Source organism: Pteropus medius, unplaced genomic scaffold, assembly GCF_902729225.1.
Source record: "Pteropus medius unplaced genomic scaffold, Ma_sr-lr_union100, whole genome shotgun sequence".
NCBI lineage: Eukaryota > Metazoa > Chordata > Mammalia > Chiroptera > Pteropodidae > Pteropus > Pteropus medius.
The window spans coordinates 819439-841221 of NW_024352785.1; the positions used below are offsets into that span (position 1 = coordinate 819439).

Consider the following 21783-nt stretch of genomic DNA (forward strand, 5'->3'; position numbering starts at 1 on the left):
TAATATGCCGATCTCAGACCTGTTTGCCCTCAGATTCACATTCCATGTCCTTCCTTTATTTGCCTCTATGTTGCAGAGGGGCTGACCCTAGCAAGCTGTTTCCCTGACTTTCACATCAGCTGATATCTAGGCTTGGCTAAGTCGAAAGCACTGGCAGGAGACTGGAGGGCAGAAGGAAAGGAGAATCTATGGTATATTTTTCCCGTTCCCCTGTCATAATCAGCTTCCTTAGCAGTGGCTGTCTCTCCTCTGTGTGGCAGCTCTCACCAGGCTGGCCATACTGCCTGGCTCCTGGGTTCCAGTAACCCTGCCTCCTCCCTTTATTTCTCCAGCTATGGGCTGTGCTTACTAATTTCTGGATTACCTCACAAATCCCTGTTTAGCTTCTGAGTTCTTCCATCGCCTGTGTTAGCAATTCTTTGCATTCAGTTGTCTTTTGTTGTAAATATTTGAAGTGATCTCTAATTTCCTGGTTATCCCCTGCCTGAAACAAGTGGATTAAGAGAAAAGGTGGAGATGTGGCATTTCTTGCACACCTGGTTTTATAGCTCCTATTTTATATTCACTTGCTGTTATCATAGCTACCTATCATATTCTTTCTAGCTGGCTATTTGCTGGGTGACACTATTTACATCAATGGGCAGAGGAATTGAATAGACATTTCTCCCAAGAGGACACAGAGATGAAAAGATGTTCAACATCACTAATCATCAGGGAAGTGCAAATTAAAGCCACAATAAGGTATCACCTCACACCTGTCAGAATGGCTATCATCAGTAAATCAACAAACAACAAGTGTTGGTGAGAATGTAGAGAAAAGAGAACCCTTGTAGGCTGTTAATAGGATTGTAAATTAGTAAAGCCACTATGGAAAACAATGTGGAGATTCCTCAAAAACTAAAAATAGAGCTGCCATACCTTCCAGCAATTCCAATTCTGGGTATTTACCCAAAGACAAAAAAAACACTCCTTCAAAAAGATATATACATCCCTATGTTCATTAAAGAATTACTAGTAATAGCCGAGATATGGAAGCAACCTAGATGTCCATCAATAGATGAATGGATAAAGATGTGAGATATCTATCTATCTATCTATCTATCTATCTATCATCTATCACATATAATTGAATATCATTCAGTAATAAAAAAGAATTAAATCTACTGGATTTCGTTAACCAATGTCACCATAAAAATTAATTAATTAAAAATTTTAAAAAATAAAAAATAATAAAATAAAATAAAATCTGTGGACTAAATAAATAAAAAAAAAGAACAAAATATTGTCATTTGCAACAACATAGATGAACCTAAAGGATATTGTGTTAAGTTAAATAAATCAGATAAAGATAAATATCATGTGATCTCACCTGTGGAATCTAAAAAAAAAAAAACAGAATAAACAAAACAAAACAGAAACAGACCCCTAGATATAGAGAACGAGCTGATGGTTGCCAGAGGATAGGAGGTAGGGAGATGGGAATTTTAAAAAAAGGTATAATCCTTCCCAGAAAACCATCATTTTAAAGTGATTTTCTGGGAAGAATGCCTTGAGGCAAAGATGCAACTTACATAAGGGGCATCTGAAATGGAGTGTCAGGCTCAGAAGGTCTTTCATATCACAAGGTCAATTCTTTGTTTGTGCCTAATTCTTTATAAGCATACCATTAAAAAAAAAAAGATTGAATATATCTTCACAGACATAGAAAAGCTCTGGGAAAGGCTTCTGCATTGTTCCCACTCCACTGCGGCTGTGGGAACCGCAAGTGATCTGAATTAAGACAGTATCCATTCACAGTCTTTAGGTGGCATAGACATGTCACTGAAGGGCCACACATATAGCCATTATCAGCCATTGACTGCCTGGTGAATTGGTTTACTAGGTGTTCTTTGTGACACTCAAGAACTGACTGAGATGTTGATTAGGTGAGGAGTCAGGGCTGGGATGGGAGCATCTAGCACCATCCAAGAAGCGAGGTGATTTGGAGGCAATGCCATTTCAAGAGGGCTAGCCTTGAGACTAATAAACTTAAAGGCAAAGAAAAACTTTATTGCTTCTGGCAAACTTTCAGAGCAAAGGGCAACTACAAGGCATTCTTCTGAAAAGCTTATAAAATTTCAGACAGGAAAGAATGAAAGTAAATTTCTTAATATAAAATATTTAATGTTTCAGCGGTGGTTTTATAAGAATGATCATCAGAACAATACAGTACTGTGTCACACAGTATAATCTAAAACAACTTTCAATGTGTTCTTTTAAATTATTGATACAAATTAAGTTCATTCATTTATTCAACACCTATTACATTGTGTCTGGTTCTATATTCGAGAACTTACATACATACCTATGTTGGAAATAAAATAATTTATGTTTTCTAAAGTTTTCTTTAGAGAATATTAGTCAAAATTTCCTCCTCTATCTTTCCTTACTTACTTTAGAGCATACAGAATAGTATTAAAAAATGTCTTCTAGCTGAGGAACCTCTAGGAATCAGGCTATCCAAGTAATGGTGTTCGGATTTACTTATTTGCCTTTATGCTACCAGGGTCATATACAGATTTTGGAACAAGTTTGAATCAAGATTTGTCTAAATTTAATTTACATACCAAGTTTGTGCCTTTTATGTTCAGATAAAGCATTTTTTTTTTTAAAAAAAAGAACAAACAACAAACTCTTTTGGATTGAGACTGGAATATAAACTAGCAAAGTTTATAAAAATTCTGGGGTTGCACTGCTTGGATACAAACCCAGTTCAGCCCTTAACTAGGTATGTGAATTTGAGGAAGTTACTTAAACTTTCTATACCTTTAAAATACGGATAATTGGGTCTACCGCTGGTGCCACTCTGAACAAGCTGGATCCTATTTGATCTCGGGGGCTGAGCAGGGTCCGGCCTGGTTAGTACTTGGCTGAGAGACCACCTAGGAAGACCAGGTGCTGTGGGGGGAGGAGGGGGGAGTAAAAAAAGATAAAAATAAAAAATAAGGGATTGTAAATTGACAAGGTCCTTGCAGTCTGTGAGGTCAACCAAGGGATGCCTCGCCTAAAAAAAATATGGATAATTGGTCATTCCTTTGTATAATTATTGAGAGGTGTAAATATGGAAATACACGTAAAAAGGCCTGGCGCATAGAGAGAGCTAAATAAATATCAGTAAATATCACTGAGTTTAACTGATTTGGCAGAAGTACAGGAACTGAGAATAAAAAAATCTTGATCAAAGAAAAGAATATCTTACAAGAACGGAAAAGATCAAGTCTGAAGATTAAAAAATAGCCAATCTAATAAAAATCAATTCAAATTTTACCCTCCCCTCCATTTCACTAGACATTTTGCAGGTTTCTAAGACTGATCTTATAATTTGCAATTTCCTGGGCTTCTAGTCTTCTCTATTTCTGCTCAGTGCTGCATCCTTTAAGCAGAGACTCACAAATGACAAACATCACCACATCACTTAAGTGGGGAAACCTGACTGTTGCCAGGCCAGCGAGTTGGTGCCCTTCAGGTTCTTGAGTTGGAGTGCCGGGTTTGGACTGGGGAGGGGCTGTTATGACTCTTCCCTCCCCTCCTCAGTCAGCAATCCGCCCCGCCCACCACCCTCATCAGGCCTCTTAGCGCCTTTCTCTTGCCAGTCCGGCCTTCCTCCGGGTGTTTGAGCTGGGCGCAGGAGGCGGGCTTATCGCTGACGGGCTGCGCCTCTGCAGCCAGGCGGAGGAGGGCGGGAAGGCGGGCGGAGGAGGAGGCGGGGACTACGCCGGGCGGTAGCTGGCGCTGAGCGCGGTGGGAGAGGAGAGGGTACCCGGCTGGCTACCCTGGCGGCCTCTACCCGGATCTCGGCGCCGCAGCCCTGCACCTCTCCGGCCCCTGTCTCCGACTCCGCGGCTCCTGGCACGGCGGAGGCGGCGAAGCTGTAAGCCCCTGGTAGGTTGCATGGGGACGGTGGTTCCGTCTGCAACCTTTTGTGCTGCAGAAAAGGTGGTGGTGATGGGGGGCGGGGGGTGCCCCAGTAACCGATCTCGAGTGCCAGCCCTAGTCGCAGCGCCGCCCCTTCCTCCCTGCCTCGTGTCGGGGCCGGGCGCGCGGTGCTCGTGCGGTGCTGTGGAACCCGGCCCGGCCGGCCTACGGGATGGGTGGCCTCAGTGACCCCCCTCCCCCGGCCTCCGCGGACTGGTGACCCCTGGGCACTGGAGCAGGGTGCTGGGGTCTGGTGAACTGGGTGGGGCCCTCGCCGGGTGCCGGGAGCCCGTGGTTCCTTGGCACAGGGGTGGGGCCCGAGACACCGTGAGTGTGCAGCGCGTGTGAGTGTGCGGGGGCGTGCGCCCCGTGTGCGCGCGGCGTGCGCTCGCCGGGAGCTGTGGGGACTCGGCGACTCGGAGCGCCTCTCTTGTGGTGCGGAAGTCGGGGCGCGTTGCGGCGCAGGCTCTCTGCTCCGCCGCGGTGCCAGCACCACGGGACAGCGGGCCTTGGGGTCCCATTGAGAAGTAGCTCTTTCTCAGGCCTGCTGCGTCTCTGGCCGCGCGGCCGGGTGCGGCTGCCCGGGCCAGATAGCGCCTCAGGGTGAGCCCTGGTGGCCTTATCTCGTCAGCCTTTCTTGCCCGCACTTGAATCTGGGGGCGAGGTCGCCCGGGCGCCTGCAGCCCGCGCCCGCTGCGGGTCTGCCGGGGCGGCGGAGGCGGACGGGCCGGCCTTGGCCGGGGGCGCGCGTGTGGATTGGCGCCGGGAGCTGGCCAGAAGCGAAAGCGGCAGATGTCGCTGGGCATCGCCGCCCTCACCCCACCTGTCGCGGATGGACTTTGGGGCGGGTGGGAAGCGGAGGAAAGGAGTTTCCATGCGGCCGTCAGCCAGACCTTGAGCAGGCGGTCCCATTGTGAAGCTGCCAAACTCTAGTGGTGGAATCTGCAAATCTCCGCTAGATAGATGGGAGCACGAAGGTAATGATTGCCCCGTCCTTTTCTCCTTGTAAGGGTTCCACATCCTTAGTGTCTCCCTGCTTTTCCACCCACGCCAGTTTGCACCCAGTGGGCCAGTGATTTGTGCTGAGCCAAGATGCTGAGTGTGTAAGTGTATGCCTGTGGTGCAGAGGTAAAACTGGGACTGGGAACTTTTTAATCATTTGAGGAATTGGGAAAATGGAGGCAGAATTTATAGCGTGCTTGCTACTCCTAGCTGAAAGAACAATTCTTGCACAACATTTCTGACGTTACTAGATTCTTCATTTTACATTGTTTTTCTCAAATGAGCCACCCTACAATTTAGAGCTTTTGCTTAATTTTTTTTTAACCCTGTAGAGTAGATTAGACACGAGGGAGATAGAAATGACCTTTTCCCAAAAGTTTATTTTCCCAGTCATTTTAAAATACAGTATTGATTATTATTGCAGAAGCTTTTGATACTTTAATTCAAGACCATGATATATGCTTACACAATTATGTTTAATGAATGTTTCACAGATTTCTCAGTGTTTTTATTATGTACCTGTGTGTGCATTATTAAATGACCAAGAGGAAATATAAGGACGAAAGAGCCCAAAGACCTCTTGATTTGATAAGAACTGATGTATGCTTCTGCTAGTTTATTGCAAATGAGACTGTTTAGTAGTAAGTATTTTAGGAATATAATTTTTTGATCATTTATATGGTCAGTAAATTTGTTTACTTTCTCTGTAATTTTGTATACTTTGGAAAGCTAATGTACACATTAACCCTTAAAAATATTTAGTGAGGTGGGAGTTAAAAAACGCTACAGGATTTCTTTATTTTTATTTATTTATTTATTTATTTTTGCTGGGGCTGGGGGGGAAATCAGCTCTTTTCCTCCAGAGAGAACTCTGATTTCATCACCAGTCTACCAAAATAAGTTCCTAGTTTTAAGCTTTCGTATGGAAGTTTAGCCAGTTCCACTATGTACACCTGTCCCATTTTGGTTATGCTTCCAAAGAGGCAAATCTCCTGTAAAGACTGCATGTAGACCTGCAGTTCCAGTTACCTCAGGTCATATTTGTAGTGAAACTGAATTTTTTCTAAAAGGATGATTTCACCTAATGATAAAACAGTGATAATCTAGCTTAAATTTCTACTAGCAGAAATAGAAAATGAATGATGCACTTTAAGGGGATTCTTATTAAAAGAAATCATATTAGAAAAAGAAACACATTTCTGTCTTAATGAACCAATTATGGGTTGTCTTACCAGGTTGGTGAGGTTAATGGTTTGGTCAAGGATGGTTTCAGAAAAGTCACACCCTCCTTAACTCTCAGAAATTATTGATTTAGTTTTTATGATTCGCAAATGGAAAAGTAAGTTTATTTTAGAGTAAACTCTAAAATAAGCATGTAGGTACAGCTAAGCATTTTGTGTTCATTGTATGCGTTAAATCATTTTATTTCTGCTCAGTATTTTGTTACTTGAGATATGTTTTGGTCCTTCTTTCTTTACTTGTTTTAGAGTCATCTTTGAGACTATTGGTTACAAAATATTTTCATTAGTCTGAATAAGACTTTTAAAAATTGCTTGACCCCCTACCCTGAAGTGCTTTTTCATTATTGGCCGCTCTCCAAATAGCCATTCTGAGTACCTATAACTTCTACTCTTAACAGTTTTCTTCGCTGAAATTTATCTTGCTTCTCATAATCTCTAATGATGAGTGGGATTTATTTACCAAAATTCACAAATACTGTGTGCTGGCCCTTTATATTTATAACCTTGTGATTTGGAAGTGATAGATTTTGTTAATTTTTTTCTTACTGCTATTTTGTTAGTGGATCTATGATGAAGCCTGAGTTTTATGGCTTTTTTTGTATGTAGAGATTTTGTGTGAGCTTGAACATTTCCGTATGGAGCTTTGTATATTTTTGGGAAAACCACTCCCTTCTCTGGGTTTCTGGTGCCATTCAGGTTTACTGTTATATGTATTAGATTTAAGCATTTTCATGCCTGTCTGTTTTTCCCTCTTGCCTGCTCTCAAGCTTTACTTTTTGTATTTTCTCCAGTGCCTGTACAGTGCTGGGGCATAAGACTCTAAATATTGTTGAATGACTGAATGAGTAAATGAATAATTAAATGCCTGAGTGGATACACCTAATGAAATACTCCTCAGATCTGTATGGGAAGCCATTATGCGAGCAAAGGGGTCCTCCCTCCCGCCCTCCCTTCTTTTCTTAATTCATTGCCTTTCCATTGTTATAGATTACTTTTGAGTAGGATAACAATATAATGGCCAAACTGGAACACTTTGAGACCAAAAGGGAGTGCTGTAAATAATTATACCAGGGCACTGGTGGCTATGAACTGAGACATATGGCCACCCTACTTATGAAGAACATTCTTCATTTACCTGCAATATCTATCATCTTGCCTAAGAAATTTGACACACTTGCTATTTAGTGTTTGCAAACTTTTCTGTTTGTAGAAGCTTCATCTGCAGTCAAATATTGGATGTCTTTTGCTTAGTCACTCATGGTTTCCCTAACCAGTGGCTTGTGGACCTCTCTTGGCCATGCTTAAATTTTTCATATTTTCATTGCTTACAGGATAATGTCACAGGGATTTCTGTTTACTTCAGCTGCTTATAGCTGGAAGCATTATATACTCTAGCCTTTGCTCTGTTTACTTCAGTCTGTTTTTCTATGCAGTATTTAGTCTACCTTATAAGAAATTCTTGTGAGTTCCTAATTGCTGACTGTTTTTGAGAGGAGATCCATTGATATCTTGCCATGGCATAATGTTCAAAACATCGGCCAGAATCAATTGCAAATGTTAGAGACTAAATAGATTTTTAAAGTATTCTAAAAATGTTCTTTCAAAAGTATATTTTGAGAACTTTCATATTACAATATTTTAATTTTTTCTAATGGAAGATGGGGGTTACTATAGTGGTTTACTGGATTCTTTTGTACGTACTCTCTTAAAGAAGGAATATTCTTATATTAATTTCTAGCCTTGTTTTAATTTAAAAATTTTTTGTTCTTTTTCACCATTGTCATCATTTTCTTCTTAGCTCCTGTGCACAGATAGCAGACAATTATACACACACAAAAAAAATGCAGAGTCAGAAATGAGTAATAAATAAGTGAAACAGAGCTCTTGCACCTTGGTTTGGCCCTGAGTCACTCTCTTGGACTCTGGTTTGTATTCTAATTTTGGCTTGGCACTGGCATAATAGGGATAATCAGTTACTACCCTTTGTTTACTATGCAATTATCGACCATTTCCTAGACTTCCACATCAGCTCCAGTGCAAGAGTTAGTTAATTACTTTAAAGGTTTCTCTGCTTTTAAATCCAGAATGAAGTTTCATATACAAAGCAATATCAGTGGGCTTTGGAGTCGGATGGATTGGGGTTCAGATTGTTGCTCTGACTCAAATAGTATTGGTTGACCACATACTTTTTACAGTGGGGATAATATTTTCCTCATAGAGTAGTAGTAAAGATTAAATGATGTAAAATGTGTATAACTTTTCACATGTAGTAAAAAATGTTTCTTTTTATTTCTCTTCCCCAGTAAAAATCTCTTTATGTAAGTAAATCAACTTGAACTTTATAACAGTATTGGGGAAGTTCTTTGGAGGTGATTAAGTAGAAACTTTGTTAGGTAACAATTTTGTTGCATTACAATTCACTTTATGTTAAAATCAGAGTCTTCATTCGTGTAGAACCAAGTCTTAATTATCTAGGTTTCTTGGTTACTCAATTTGAAAATAGTCATGGCAAAAGAAATGAAGAGGGAGTGTGTCTATTATATAAATCTAAAGATGTCCCAAAGGCTGAAACGTGTTCGTTTCTCGGAATGACAGTTCTAGATGCAATAACTCCTAGCTTCTCAAGCTGTAAAAGCAAATACCTTTAATTCAGTAATTATCCATTTCCTTTGGTTAAAACTCTTCTGGATTGGTAAAGAAAGCAATAAAGTTATAAACTCCTTATTCTTTTGCTGTTTTTATTCTGCTCTGCTGTTGCCACTTCTTTGTGCCCTGTGCACCTATATAGGTAACATGTGTCCACTCAGTTCAGCACTCTTTCCACCTCCCAAGTTAAATACAACAGAAAACCCAACAACCAAAGAGACCTTTACAGGTGGAAAGGACTTTGAGGAGTTTTCTTGGTCTCAAGAAATTAACCCAGTTAACTGGAGAGGTAGGACATAAAGATAGATTCTCTTCCATCTTTACCTTCCTAGGTAGAAGGGGAAGGAACAGAGGAGATGCTAGAAATGTTAAGAAATGTGATAACTCTAAAGAAGTGTTTTTTCAAGTTTGTTTTTTTTTTTATAATGTTTTATAAGGGCTTTCTAGTCACTTGCCTCCGAGGAGTCTTATGAAGGACTTTTTTATTGTTGTTATTTTATGGCTAAAATGAGTAGACACCAAAAATACATAATAATAACATCACACATCATAAAGGGCTTTGCAGCATGCAGAACACATTCACCTGCCTCATCTCATTTGATCCAGTAACAACTGTATGCGAGGGGAAGGATGCTATTGTCATTTTAAAGGTTGCTGTTTATGCAAGGTCAAGAGGCAGAGTTCTTAGCAAGGCCAGGGCTAAGACCTGTTCTTTTGACCCACAGCCTCAGCATTATTTTTTCATAGGATACATAATAGGGCTTAGGGTGGTGCAACCAACATTTAAATCCCTAAGTTTTCTTGTTTATTCATTTAGCCTAATTAGCTACTCTTAGTCTCGAGGTAGAGTTTAAGCAACAGAACACAGAGGAACAAGTGTGATAAAATGTTTGAGGTTTAATTTAGCTGAATAAACTCAAAATTACTCTAATTAATTAGTCCTTATCTTATATGACTTGTACCTAGGATTAGTACTTCCTGCTAATTTCATCCTGTTTTGCAGTTAGAATGATGTAATTGCTTTATAAGTTGTGTTTCTTGTTAAATTAAAGGTTTATTTTTGTATTTCATATTTAGTATCTGGAGTAGAGCAGAAAAATTATTATGCCTGTGTTCCCTTGGGACTCATTGGAAATTGTACAGTGACATCTTCTGGGATTTAGTCTGGTGAGTTATATTTTGCTTTTTCTGTTTGTTATGAACATAATATAATATGTTTTAAGGACTACATCAATAGATAAATGTGAAATGTCAGTATATCATTGCAAATACGTATACTACAATTATGAAATTTTTAATGGTGAAAATTGAAATTATTGTTGTAGAATGCTAACATTATTTGAAGTTTTTGACTTTTGATTGACTATTGAGTAGATTTTCTTTTTTTTTATTCCTATAAAATAAAGGAGGTCTTATGGAATAATATTTCAAAATATAGTAGTTAAGAGGTAGTTGCTCTAATTTCAGGGAAATTTTAGTAAAACTATTAATCTCCAAAGATTGGCAAAATAATTTGCAAAAAGTTCTGGTTGTATATTATCATACATAAAGAGTAGCAAACAAATGACTGAAAAGAACACAATTTTCACTTAGTCAGATAGCAGTCCACCGCAAGTGTGACATTGCTTTTATCACACCATGAATTTAAACTGTTGAAAATATGCTGTTGTCTTTCTTTGGTTGTCTTTTTTTCAGTGTGTCATCTTTGTATCCGTGCTGACACAGTTGTTCATATAGCTCCAAATCTTTGACAGGGAAAAAATTTAATGATCTTTGTAACTTTTTAGTATTTTAAAAACGATTATTGTGAGTTCATGCTTTGGTATGTCATTCTACTTGGCCAATATCTTTATAAATATTGCTTAGAGCAGTCATAATCCTTGGAAAAAACAGTTTCATAATAAGTGATTTCCAGATTAGCAGACGGCAGCAGAATGATTCAAAGGAATGATAGAGAAAAATGAACATTTTTGTTTGTTAAGTAGATATAGCCTATCAAATTTATGAAAATGCATTTTAAAACATTGAAAAACTGGAAACATTACTGAATTTTTCAATTTTCAAGAAAAGAGCAAGAAGTTTGAAAACCATAAGTACAAAGTACTTTTAGAGGATATCGAATAAGAAAGTGGCTGAAATAAAGCACAAAATTTGGTCCTCCAATTTTTAAAATTCTTCAAATTTTAAATTCTTGTATATTCTTGTATATTCTCAGAATCAGAAGGAATGGTCGTCCAGTCTATGTTTGAATGCCTTTAATGTCAGGCGACTTACTACCTCTTAAGTTGGTTCATTTATCCTTTTGCAGCTGTGCTAGAATGTCCTTTTATTTACATATATAACTATATATACATATGTACATATATATGCATATGGAGAGATATAGGTACATACACACATGTAAACACATTCTTGTAGCTATAGGAATATAAAATTTGGAGGACCATCAAAAACTTGGAAGTATGTGAGAGGCTTCTTTTATTTTTAAAATCAAATTCATTAATTTATAACCAGTAAAAATTCACCCTTTTAAGTATATAGTATGTTGAGTTTTGACAAACGTATCCAGTTGTATAATGACCACTACAGTCAATATAGAATATTTTCATCATCCCTCCAAATTCCCTTGTACCCCTTGTAGTCTGTCCCCTCCTCCCAACTGCAGTCCTTGGTACATTGATCGATTTCTGTCCCAATAGTTTTGCCTTTTCCAGAGTGTCATATAAATGGAATCACACAGTATGTAGCATTTTCTGTCTGCTGCTTTCATTTGGTGTAATTTTAGTTTGCTCCTTTTCATTTCTGAGTGATATTTTATTCTGTGGTTGGAATAGTTTTTTTTTTCCCCCATTTCCCTGTTGATGAATGTTTGCATTATTTCCAGATTTTGGTGATTATGAATGAAACTGTTATAAACATTCACGTTCAGGTCTTTGTGTGAACATATATTTTCGTGTATCCTACCTAGGAAAATACCTACAAGTAGGGTAGGTGGGTTGTTTAATAAGCATTTATTTGTTTATAAGAAATTGCCAAAGTACCTGACAGAGGCTTCTAAGAGGCGAAAATAACTATACCAAAATGTATGCAGATGTAGAAACCTGATTCTTATTCAGCACAGATTTACTTTTATTTTATATCCAGTTTTAATAAGTTTGGTTAACAGATTTTTTAAAAGCCACGGTAAATTAGAAACAGTAAACTAGAAGGCCTTAGTGAAAGGTTGTTAGCAATTGGAAGCAGCCAAAAATGATATCCACTAATTTAACTATATTGATTAAAAAAAAAAAAGGGCAGGAACTTACAGGAGTGAATCTCTTTTATCTGATAAGTTCTATCTGACACGTTCCCAGATGTGTTGGCATATTAGAATCACCTAGGGGTCTTTTAAAAATTTTAGAGCTCAGGCTATCCCCCAAATGAAAAATCTGGAATAGAACACAGGCATCAGCATTTTTGAAGCTCCTTGGATGATGTCAGTGTGTAGACAAGTTTGGAATTGTGTACTAAAAGCATAGCATGATGAAATAGAAGGAGCACTCGACTTGGAGCAGGAGATCTGGGGTTGCCTGCATGGCTCTGGGCAAGCCCCTGCCTTTGTAGCTTCAGTGTCGTCTTCTCTATAATCAGAAGTTCCAGGTAGGTGAACCCCAAGATGTTTCTGCATTAAAATTTATGGTGCTAGATACCATTAGATGGATAATAGCCATGCTTGGGAGACTCCATTTGCTAAGGAATGGCTCTATTCTGAATTGTTTGTTTCAGGTACCTCTTGAAAAGAATTTTGTTCACATGATGACATTTTTGTTCTGTATATTTAGATAGTTATATCTGTTTCAAATGGTATTGCTGCATATTTCTAAAAACAGTTCAAGCATATGGAGCAGTTTTTTGATTACTGAGGGTGACTTTTTTTGATAAGCTTGATTTAAAAAAAAATTCCCAGAATGCAGTTATTCTCAAAAAGAATTCTTTGTATAGCAGTTGTGAAACTTATCAGCTATTTTCAGAGCTAGTCTAAGGAGCTAAGGGGTTTGGTTTTATTTTCAGAATGTTGCTCTTTTTGCCCAATATATAGGAAGTTTGGCCTCTTGGAGAGTGTTCAAAGCTGAACAGGTTCCATACAGATCACAGGGTTTTGAATATGCCCATCTTAGTGCCTGGGTTCCCCTGCACATGTGTGGTGGTTTGGGCCTTGTTTGCTCTAGTTTCAGACAAAATTCACAATTGCATGCTGTACCAAGTGGTTTAGAAATGTGCACTGTGTACATTTTTCTCGTTAATATTAGAGTGTTACCTTGTCTGGTTTTGTCTAGTTTAAATCCTCACATATTTCAAATTAATAGAGTGGCACCTGTGAACATTGCCAGGTCTTTCATATGTGTTCTAAGTATATGTCAGTGCTGTTGTTACTGATTGGATTGTGAGAGAATTTGATATTGAAGATCCTTAGATGTCGTTTAAAAAATTACATTTGTTCCTGGTACTAGTATGAGAAACACAGTTTTAAAAGCATTGTTCAACTACAAGGTGAGTTTTCTGTTCTTGTTACATTTTCTGTTCTAGACTCCTCTCTCCACTGAAATTTTGCTGCTTCTGTTATAACGTTTTTCTATTTTCTGTGTCCAGTCTTTATATTTGCTTTAAATATATATGAAAGGCATTAAATGAAGCAATAAGGGTATTTCTGGTTCCTGATTGTTAGTGCCCTGCAGTGCAGAGGTTAGCATTGGATCTGAGCATTGGGCCTGATTTCTTAGTTCACATTTATTCTTATTGATGCCATGAGAGTAGTGTCTGTTTCATATACTACAATATATATGGGAATGCTTTGTAATTGTTTATCTTAGAAATATGCTTTTTTGGTTACAAAGTTTATTTTAAAATGTGAAATAAAATGAGTAGTCAGGGATAGGTTTGTTAAAAATAACAAACCCACAGACAAACATTTCATGGTAAAATATGAAGAATTTACTGTTAAACACAGGCCATCTCCAGTCATGATAGCCAAGTTTCCTGGTAAATGACTTTTAATAAATTTTTCAGTGCAAAATATTGGACATCCATATGTTGAAATATGTTGACTTTGAGACTGTTGTCTTTTTTGCTTTTAGCATCTTTTTTTTTTTTGAAATTTCCAGAATTAGAAAGTACCTAGTCATCCTCCTCTTCAGGAGGAACAAGTACCTGTACCACTTCGACCCATTTAAAAGATAACCTGAGAAAGTTGATTCTGTCGCTTCTCTCAGGATCTTGCTCCAGTATTTAAATCCAGTTAGGAAATTCTCAGGGATTTAACAGCCTAAAAAGTTTGTTTTCAGTTACACTGAAGAATGGAAGGTATGCTGCTTAGTCAATATTCCACCCAGCTAAAAATGAAATATTTGTCAATCAGCGCTCTGTAGTTTGAAATCCAGCCTCCACCTAACTTTCTTAGTCCCACACAATAGATAATCTTTTGACAGGCAATATATAAGTGGAAAGGATCCTTTAAAAAAAAATCTAAGCAATTTGCAAGAGTCCTGGTGTACCATTCACATTCTTACTTGAATATCAAGATCTGAAGATGTTCTTTTACATATGACAATACACTGCAGAGACCAATGAAACCAAGTTAAAGATGTTAGTTTTTAGACTATGCTATTGTTTGGAGCAGTAATTCTAATTCCAACCCTTAGAATTACTCATTAGAAGTTCAGCAGGTAACAGCTATATATATATAATATTTAAAATGAGCAGTTTCATGTTCCAGTGTAGCAAGACTATCCAGATACTTTAGAGTATTGACCTTAGTTACTAGGTTAAAAATTTGTATTAGAGGATATTAGAAATGCTTATTTCTTTAACTTTCTGGTTAAATAGTGTTTTCTACAGGCAGAGAGCATGTTGTTTATGTCAGCAAACTATGTAGGTTTTTTATACCAGGCTGCTTGGTTGAAATTTCAAGAGCTCTTAAACCACATCTACTTAACGATGTAGGTTAAATTATTGTCTATCAATCAGGTAGATGCCTGAAGATCCTTCTGGAAACTTAACCAGTGACAGTTATTCATCTAACAATAGTATCTATTTCATGTCCCATCAAAATTGATCTTTATATGTTGCCTCACCCGACTCTTCTAATTTTTTCAGTTACTTAAAGCTTGTGCCCACTCTTCTTCATTATGACTTTGTACACTATTAGCTTGTTTAGTACTTTTTATCCTGTATAGGCAAAAAAGATAGTTTTGAGGCTAGCCTCTGTTTGAATTACTATCCAATTCAGAATGGGTAGGGTGTGAATTCATGGATTTTAGGAAGTTTATGATATACCAAATGCGAATGCAGTAAGGTGGCTGGTGGAAATTCATGGACTGTCATGGACTGCCAGATTTGGAAGAGACCCAGACCAGTGTGTCATTTAATGTGATTGCTGAGTGTCACTTCCTGGGTAACTACTTGGGTAGGGCACTCAGTCTGTGTGTATGCTCCATTTCTCCGCAGCCCTGGTTATTTTGGCCTCATTGACCCTCCTTTCCTTGTCTTTTCAGAATGAAGTATTAGAGAATCACTTCCTGCCTTTAGCTGCCTGTCAGGTTAGGTAGGTTGGAGGCCTTGGATAAGCTGTTCTCTTATATTATTTCTGGGCTACAGAATTAGTGAGAAAGGGAGGATTAGTTTGTCATTTGGCCTAGAGTAAACCTTTGTTCCTTCAGCATAAAATTTGATGAAGCTTCACATGGCCCTCTAAAGGTTATTACATGAAAAATCTTTAGGTTTTTGTAGGCATATCAAAGTAGCTGGTAGTCACCTACTATTTCCATTCTCTCTGTAGAGAAATAAATTACGCAATCGAATATAAATTTACTTTTATATTAATAAAGTAGAATAAAGCCAATTACTTTAAAGCTTGAAGGGTTGAGGGGCTAAAGCATTTTAATGTTAAATTAAAATTGGAAATAGTCTATGATTTATAAGAAAAAGTAAGTAAAACTATATTGATCCCTTTAGCATTTATTTTATCTTAGAAATCATTATTAATGTTAGTTTTCAGTAGTGCTATAGTTGTAGACTGTAGTGAGGCAGGATGTCATCTGGTAACTTCTTCATAGTCTGGGTTTATTTTCTAATGAAGGAAATGCAGTGTGGCTTTTCTTTAGCTTTCTAATCGCTTGGATTTTAAATGAATACCCAAACTTTAGGAGGTGCTTCAATTAGGAAAAGATTTTATTTTACAAAAGGATTCATAAGAATTTTTAATATACAGCCTTTTTCAATAAATATTTAATCTTAAAATCAGTTATTTGACACTATTTTGGTTAGTGATCTGAGATACTTACCTACTTCTATTTGAGGATAACATTTCTCAGAAATGACATTACAGCTCAGTTTGTCTTTGTATTCTGTTTTTCAAAATTTGATTTGTCCGTAACTTTCTAGGCCTGGCCGTCATTATTTGTGGTACTTCTGGTCAGTGGGGTTTTTCCAGACTGTATAATGTAATCACTGCAATGAATATTAGTATTCATTATGAATTTTTCTGCCATTTGCTAAATATTCAAAAAGGTGGTGTTTTAGATGGTATATTTTATGATTAAATAATCACATAAAATAACATCTGATATTTTATATATGTTTAATATTAAAAACGACCCGATTTTTGGATTTCAGATTAATTTTTAAACTACAGAATGGTTTTCTTTAAATAATTCATTGGGGATATTGAGTGAGGAACATTTACAAGGTTTAGGGGAAACTTCCCATAAGAAAGACTCCTCCATATCATAAGAAAAGATTTTTAGGCCAAATTGGATTCTTTCAGAAATAAATCAGCTTTTATCTTTTATTATATGCCCCTTAAACACAGCTGAAAAGAATTGCTGGTGGAAGAGCTGAGTACATATTTTAAATTAAATGATGGAAAAAGTAAAGACTATAATTTTCGTGTTGGAAAGATTTTGTGGATTCTTGTGAAATTGTATGATTGTTTTTATTTGCTTAATCTGGAATCTGTATTTGATTTGCTTAATATCACATCAAGGAATAAACTTTGAATGGAGCGCTGTATGTAGAAAAGTGTTGTTTTCCGTTGGCTTCTGCATCTGATCTTTTTAGTAGAACTTCAGGCTTTAATTTAATCTGCATTTGAACTCTTGAAGGCAGAAAAGTGGTAGTCCTTTCATGCTGGCTCTGGAACATAACATGTAATAGACATAGGTAAGAATCTGTCATTGGTACATCGGCTGCTTTTCAGGCCAGTGTTATTTCATGCTCCCTGAGCCTTCTAACATGATCCGGATTGGCCCAAGGTGCTGCGCGTTACGCTCTTCTAATCTGTCTATCTACTTTTAGGAGTGTGCAGACTGGTGCCTAAAATGGAAGTAGATGTTAATGGCGAGCCCAGAAGTTCCCTGAGCACCCTGCCCTTGCCCGTGGCCGAGGTGAGCTCCCCGGGAAAGGCAGAGGCGGAGAAGCCGCGTTGCTCCAGCACGCCGTGCTCGCCCATGCGCCGGACTGTGTCAGGCTACCAGATCCTCCACATGGACGCCAACTATTTGGTCGGCTTCACAACTGGTGAGGAACTGCTGAAGTTGGCCCAGAAGTGCACAGGGAGCGAAGAAAGTAAGGGAGAAGCTGTGCCTTCCTTGCGCTCCAAACAGCTGGATGCAGGACTTGCACGTTCCTCTCGCTTGTATAAAACCAGAAGTAGGTACTACCAGCCATATGAGATTCCAGCTGTCAATGGCAGGAGGCGAAGGCGGATGCCCAGCTCAGGAGACAAGTGCACTAAATCTTTACCTTATGAACCTTATAAGGCCCTCCATGGGCCTCTGCCTCTTTGTCTTCTTAAAGGTAAGAGGGCTCACTCCAAATCTCTGGACTACCTCAATCTAGATAAAATGAACATCAAGGAGCCAGCTGACACAGAAGTGCTACAGTACCAGCTTCAACACCTAACCCTGAGAGGGGACCGTGTGTTTGCTAGGAATAATACATGAATGACCTGCAGAGAGTGTAAACTAGTTTAGGTCAGCCTACGCTTGGCTAGAAAAACCCACTGTTGTACTCTGTACAGGACTCTTCACATTATAGATGGTTATATCAGCTAAGTGTTCCAGGAACATAAAAATTGTTTGGGTCAAATTTCGAATATAGAAATGAAATCACAGGTACTTGGGGGGAAATCATTCTAGAGCACGCAATTGCAAAGAAAACAATGTTGACCATTAATTCGTATAGCTTTTGAGCTAGGATAAAAGGCTCTGGTACAGCAAGATCATCTTTATGATTCTGACACTAGAATTGGGAATGTTATCTGCTTGGTTGTTGCTGACTTGGTATGATTCATTAGAAATTTATATCTTAAGTACTTAAGTACTTCTTTAATCTCTGTATTTTACTATCAAATGTATGTAATGATTCGTTTTATGAAATTTAGAACTTGAACATTGCTGAATTGGACCACTTTTTATTTTTAAATATTGAGTTTAAATATTTTATAACTGGTTTTGCACTGAAAAAAATTAACATTTCAGATTGACAAGAGAATAATCTTCACTTGCCTCAATAATATTATTGAGCAATGAATTTTTTATTTCCGCATGGAAAGTTATTGATCTCTATGGCTGTAAAATATTTCTTTATAGCATTATTAACGTGTGTCTTAATAAAAATAAATTTGGGATACAAAGTATTTATTTTACAATGGGTGGGGGGAAGCTTTTCCAGAAGGTTTCCAATAAGAAGTTTTCATAAATTGAAAAAGTTTCCTTCTTGCTTATTTTCTAATTTAAAATTCATCTGGAACTTTAAAATGGAAAGGATTCTTTTAGTGTGGATTATAGGCATAATACTGTTTGCATCTGAATGTTCTGTAAATGAATGGAACTCTAATAGAGGAACTCATGATTTTCTACTCTTGAATGCTTAATCGAAGTATGAAGTGATACCATTCAGCATGGCATTGGGTCATTCCAGTTTTAGTTTTGTGCAGCACACTCACTGAAATTCAAGTTTCTAGGATTAGTGTAGGAGCCTAAAGCGCTCCTACAGTTTTAATGGGTTAATCCTGGATTACTTAACAATTTATGTCAATTGCACTGGTTTAATTTGTTGCTAAAGAAATATTGCCCTGGCTTTAGTAACAAATACAGCTTAACTATTCTTGAATATATTTTGAAAAAAAAAAATGTATGTAACTTACCTTTTGTAAAAGTTTCTATTTCTTTTTTGACTCTTGAAGGTGCAATTTATTACTGAATTGGCATTTCTGGCAACATAGAACTGCTTATTTTAAATTTTATTTTTGGGGCTGTGAGTTTCTTAGGTGTTATCAATCTCGCTTATAATATAAGAACACCTTTTAATTGAGTGGGTCATTCCTGGTACAGTTTGACTCTTCTTTAGCCAGAATGAATGGCGAACTCTTTAGAGCAGAATAAGTATTAGAAACCCTAGGTACTCTTAATCAACATTTATTATGATTTCACTGAGACAAACCATGTGAAAGAACCTTGGCCCATATCTTACTGGGTTGATCAGATTTCTTGGTGGGCTGGAAATCCTCAGCTGTTGATATTTTAAAGTAAATTGCACCTTTGTAACATATTGTATTGATGAATGATCACTAAGATTACTATATCTATACAGTCATTAGTTTGACAAGAAATAGAATCCTGTCAGATGCCAAAGAGTTGGGATTTTTACGTTTAATGATTAAACATCGTTATTTATTGATGATTTACCCTGTGGAACTGTATTATTTCTAACTATGAAATAAAAGGGTGATATAAACACAGGTTGTTGTGCGCTGCTTTAAATGGGGTCTGCCATGAACAGGCTTGTTACTGTTCAAGAATTCCAACTAAGCACTTACTTTTAGGCCCCACTTTTGTTAATAAAAAGACAAAACTACTTTTGGTGCTCATTCACATTTCAAGGTAAAGGATGTATTCATGGCAATGATATGTATTCAGTCCACTAGGAAATACAACTGTGTAACTGAGATCTGTCCCTTCCTGTGTGCCTAATTTCTTGAGCTAAATAAAAATGTGTAGCTTTTTGTTTTGTTTTGTTTTTACTTAAAGACAGATGAAACTGGCAAAAATGAAGGGGTTACAAGTTGGAGATACAGCATATTTGCTGTTTCCTGATTAGTAAATATATATAATTTTAAGTTTGGTTTTCTTGAAAGAGAGCTTTGAAATTCTAGGTCAGTAGTTTTCAAAATGTGTTTGTAGAGCCCTTTCATTAATTAATTCTTGCTTTCTCTGTACTCCATGGACTTGTGCTCCAATAGTAGATACTATCTTATCAAGAAAAAAGGTTAGGCTGGATCTCTTTCAGCTGGGGGGAAAAAAAAATCCCATTTCCTTTAGTCTTTTTAGTCTTTTAACGTTCTATTTTTAAACTCATTTTTCTTTTTAAGTTCAGTTTAATGTAATATTCTATACTAAACAAGACGTACTTTTGACCATATATCTTATAGTGCCTGCCTTTACATTGCAGTACTACATAACATTAATTTTCCCCCCCAAAATACCATGTTTTAGAGAATCAACTAATGCATAAAGTAGCAACAGAATTTCAGTTTTTGCCTTACTCTGAGGTGAGCTTCTCTGCTCCTCTGACTTCTACCCAGCTGCACTTGTACCTCTGGTTCCAGGGCTCCTGTAGTCTTCAGTCAGGGAAGAAAAGACTACGGGGATGGATTAAAATGTAAACTCATTCAGAACCCTCCCCCCAGATCTGGACTGCTGCTCAGCTGGGCTACTGTTCCAGGCCCATTGAGTCCTGTCCATTGTTCCTTATGCCCTGTAATGCCCATGTATGGGTCACTGTGTCTTATTCCTTCTTTTGAGACAGTCATTTAAATGATTTCAATATTTGAAGTTTCAGGAAGCTTTTAGAAGATAACATTAATTTTTAAAGGCAAATTGGTGTTTCACTAAAGAAAAAATATTTCTTGAGATTTTGAGAAAAGCAACCTATTTTTACTTATTTTCTCATTCTAACATACTTTTATATAGAAAGGCTTTTATTCCATTATAACCATTGAAAAATTTTTAAGGGAACTTTTAAATGACCCTGGCCTAAGTGCTTTGTTCTCAATCAGAGCAAGTGGGAGGAGAGACTGTCAGGCAGTTTATTAATGGCTTAAGTGCTCTAGAAGAGCTGGGGTAGAGAGAGCAAGGATGTACGATACTGCAGTGCAGAGAGGACAGCAAGTATTAAGTAAAATTGGCTTTTAAACAATATAATTTGATTAGAGAAATGGAAATTGATGAAGATTGCCTTGGAAATATAATAAATGCGATTAGAAAGCTGGAAGTGGAGGTTGTCAGCACTTAATGATGCACTTCACTTTATAATGTGCTTTTTAAAATAAGAATTATGAAATGGATTCTTTGATATTTTACATTAGAAGAAAATAAGAAAATGAAGGATTTTTCCGGCTGAGGAGAACAGTACTAGAAACAAATCAAAAGCAGAATGGGTTTGATTTGTTATGTTGAGTTTGCTCAGCCCCTAGGACACTTCATTACTCTAAGTAGGGTGCGGGGAGATGCTGACTTGGTCTTCTCACCATTGTGAAATGACTTTGTGCAAGGTCTTATTAAATCACTTCAGAGGAATCGTATCTCCTAAACATCACCACTGATCTTGGGTTGTCTTTGATGTACAGATTTATGGGACAGCATAGGATGAGAAAACTTTTAAACAGAAGCTGCAGCATCAACGGGAATTAAAGAGAGTAGCTGCACAGTCAGTGGAATCCTTAAGTGATCCTGGCTGAGGTGGCTTCAGGAATGAAGAGCTCTGACGCTTTTTCTTTTATGGAAAAGCTAGCAGCACTTTCAAAGTTCCTGCTGAATGCTCTGCAGAACGGGTTCTTATTGTGTGCCAGTGAAAAGAGGAGGGAATGCTGGGTTCATCATGTTGACCTTTAAGTCTGATTCAT

General features: G+C 37.7%; 1 protein-coding gene across 2 annotated transcripts; it reads left to right on the forward strand.

The window, feature by feature from the left end:
• The first annotated feature begins 3781 nt into the window (after positions 1-3781).
• Positions 3782-19885, forward strand: MACIR (macrophage immunometabolism regulator). Of its 2 annotated transcripts, none has more exons than XM_039848399.1 (3): positions 3782-3921; positions 9921-10010; positions 17175-19885. In XM_039848399.1, exon 3 carries the CDS (start codon positions 17198-17200, stop codon positions 17819-17821), a length of 624 nt encoding a protein of 207 aa, XP_039704333.1. In that variant the 5' UTR covers positions 3782-3921; positions 9921-10010; positions 17175-17197; the 3' UTR covers positions 17822-19885. The 2 variants fall into 2 exon arrangements, with proteins under 2 accessions (XP_039704333.1, XP_039704334.1); XM_039848400.1 differs by lacking the exon at positions 3782-3921 and adding an exon at positions 4779-4931.
• Positions 19886-21783: the final 1898 nt, after the last annotated feature.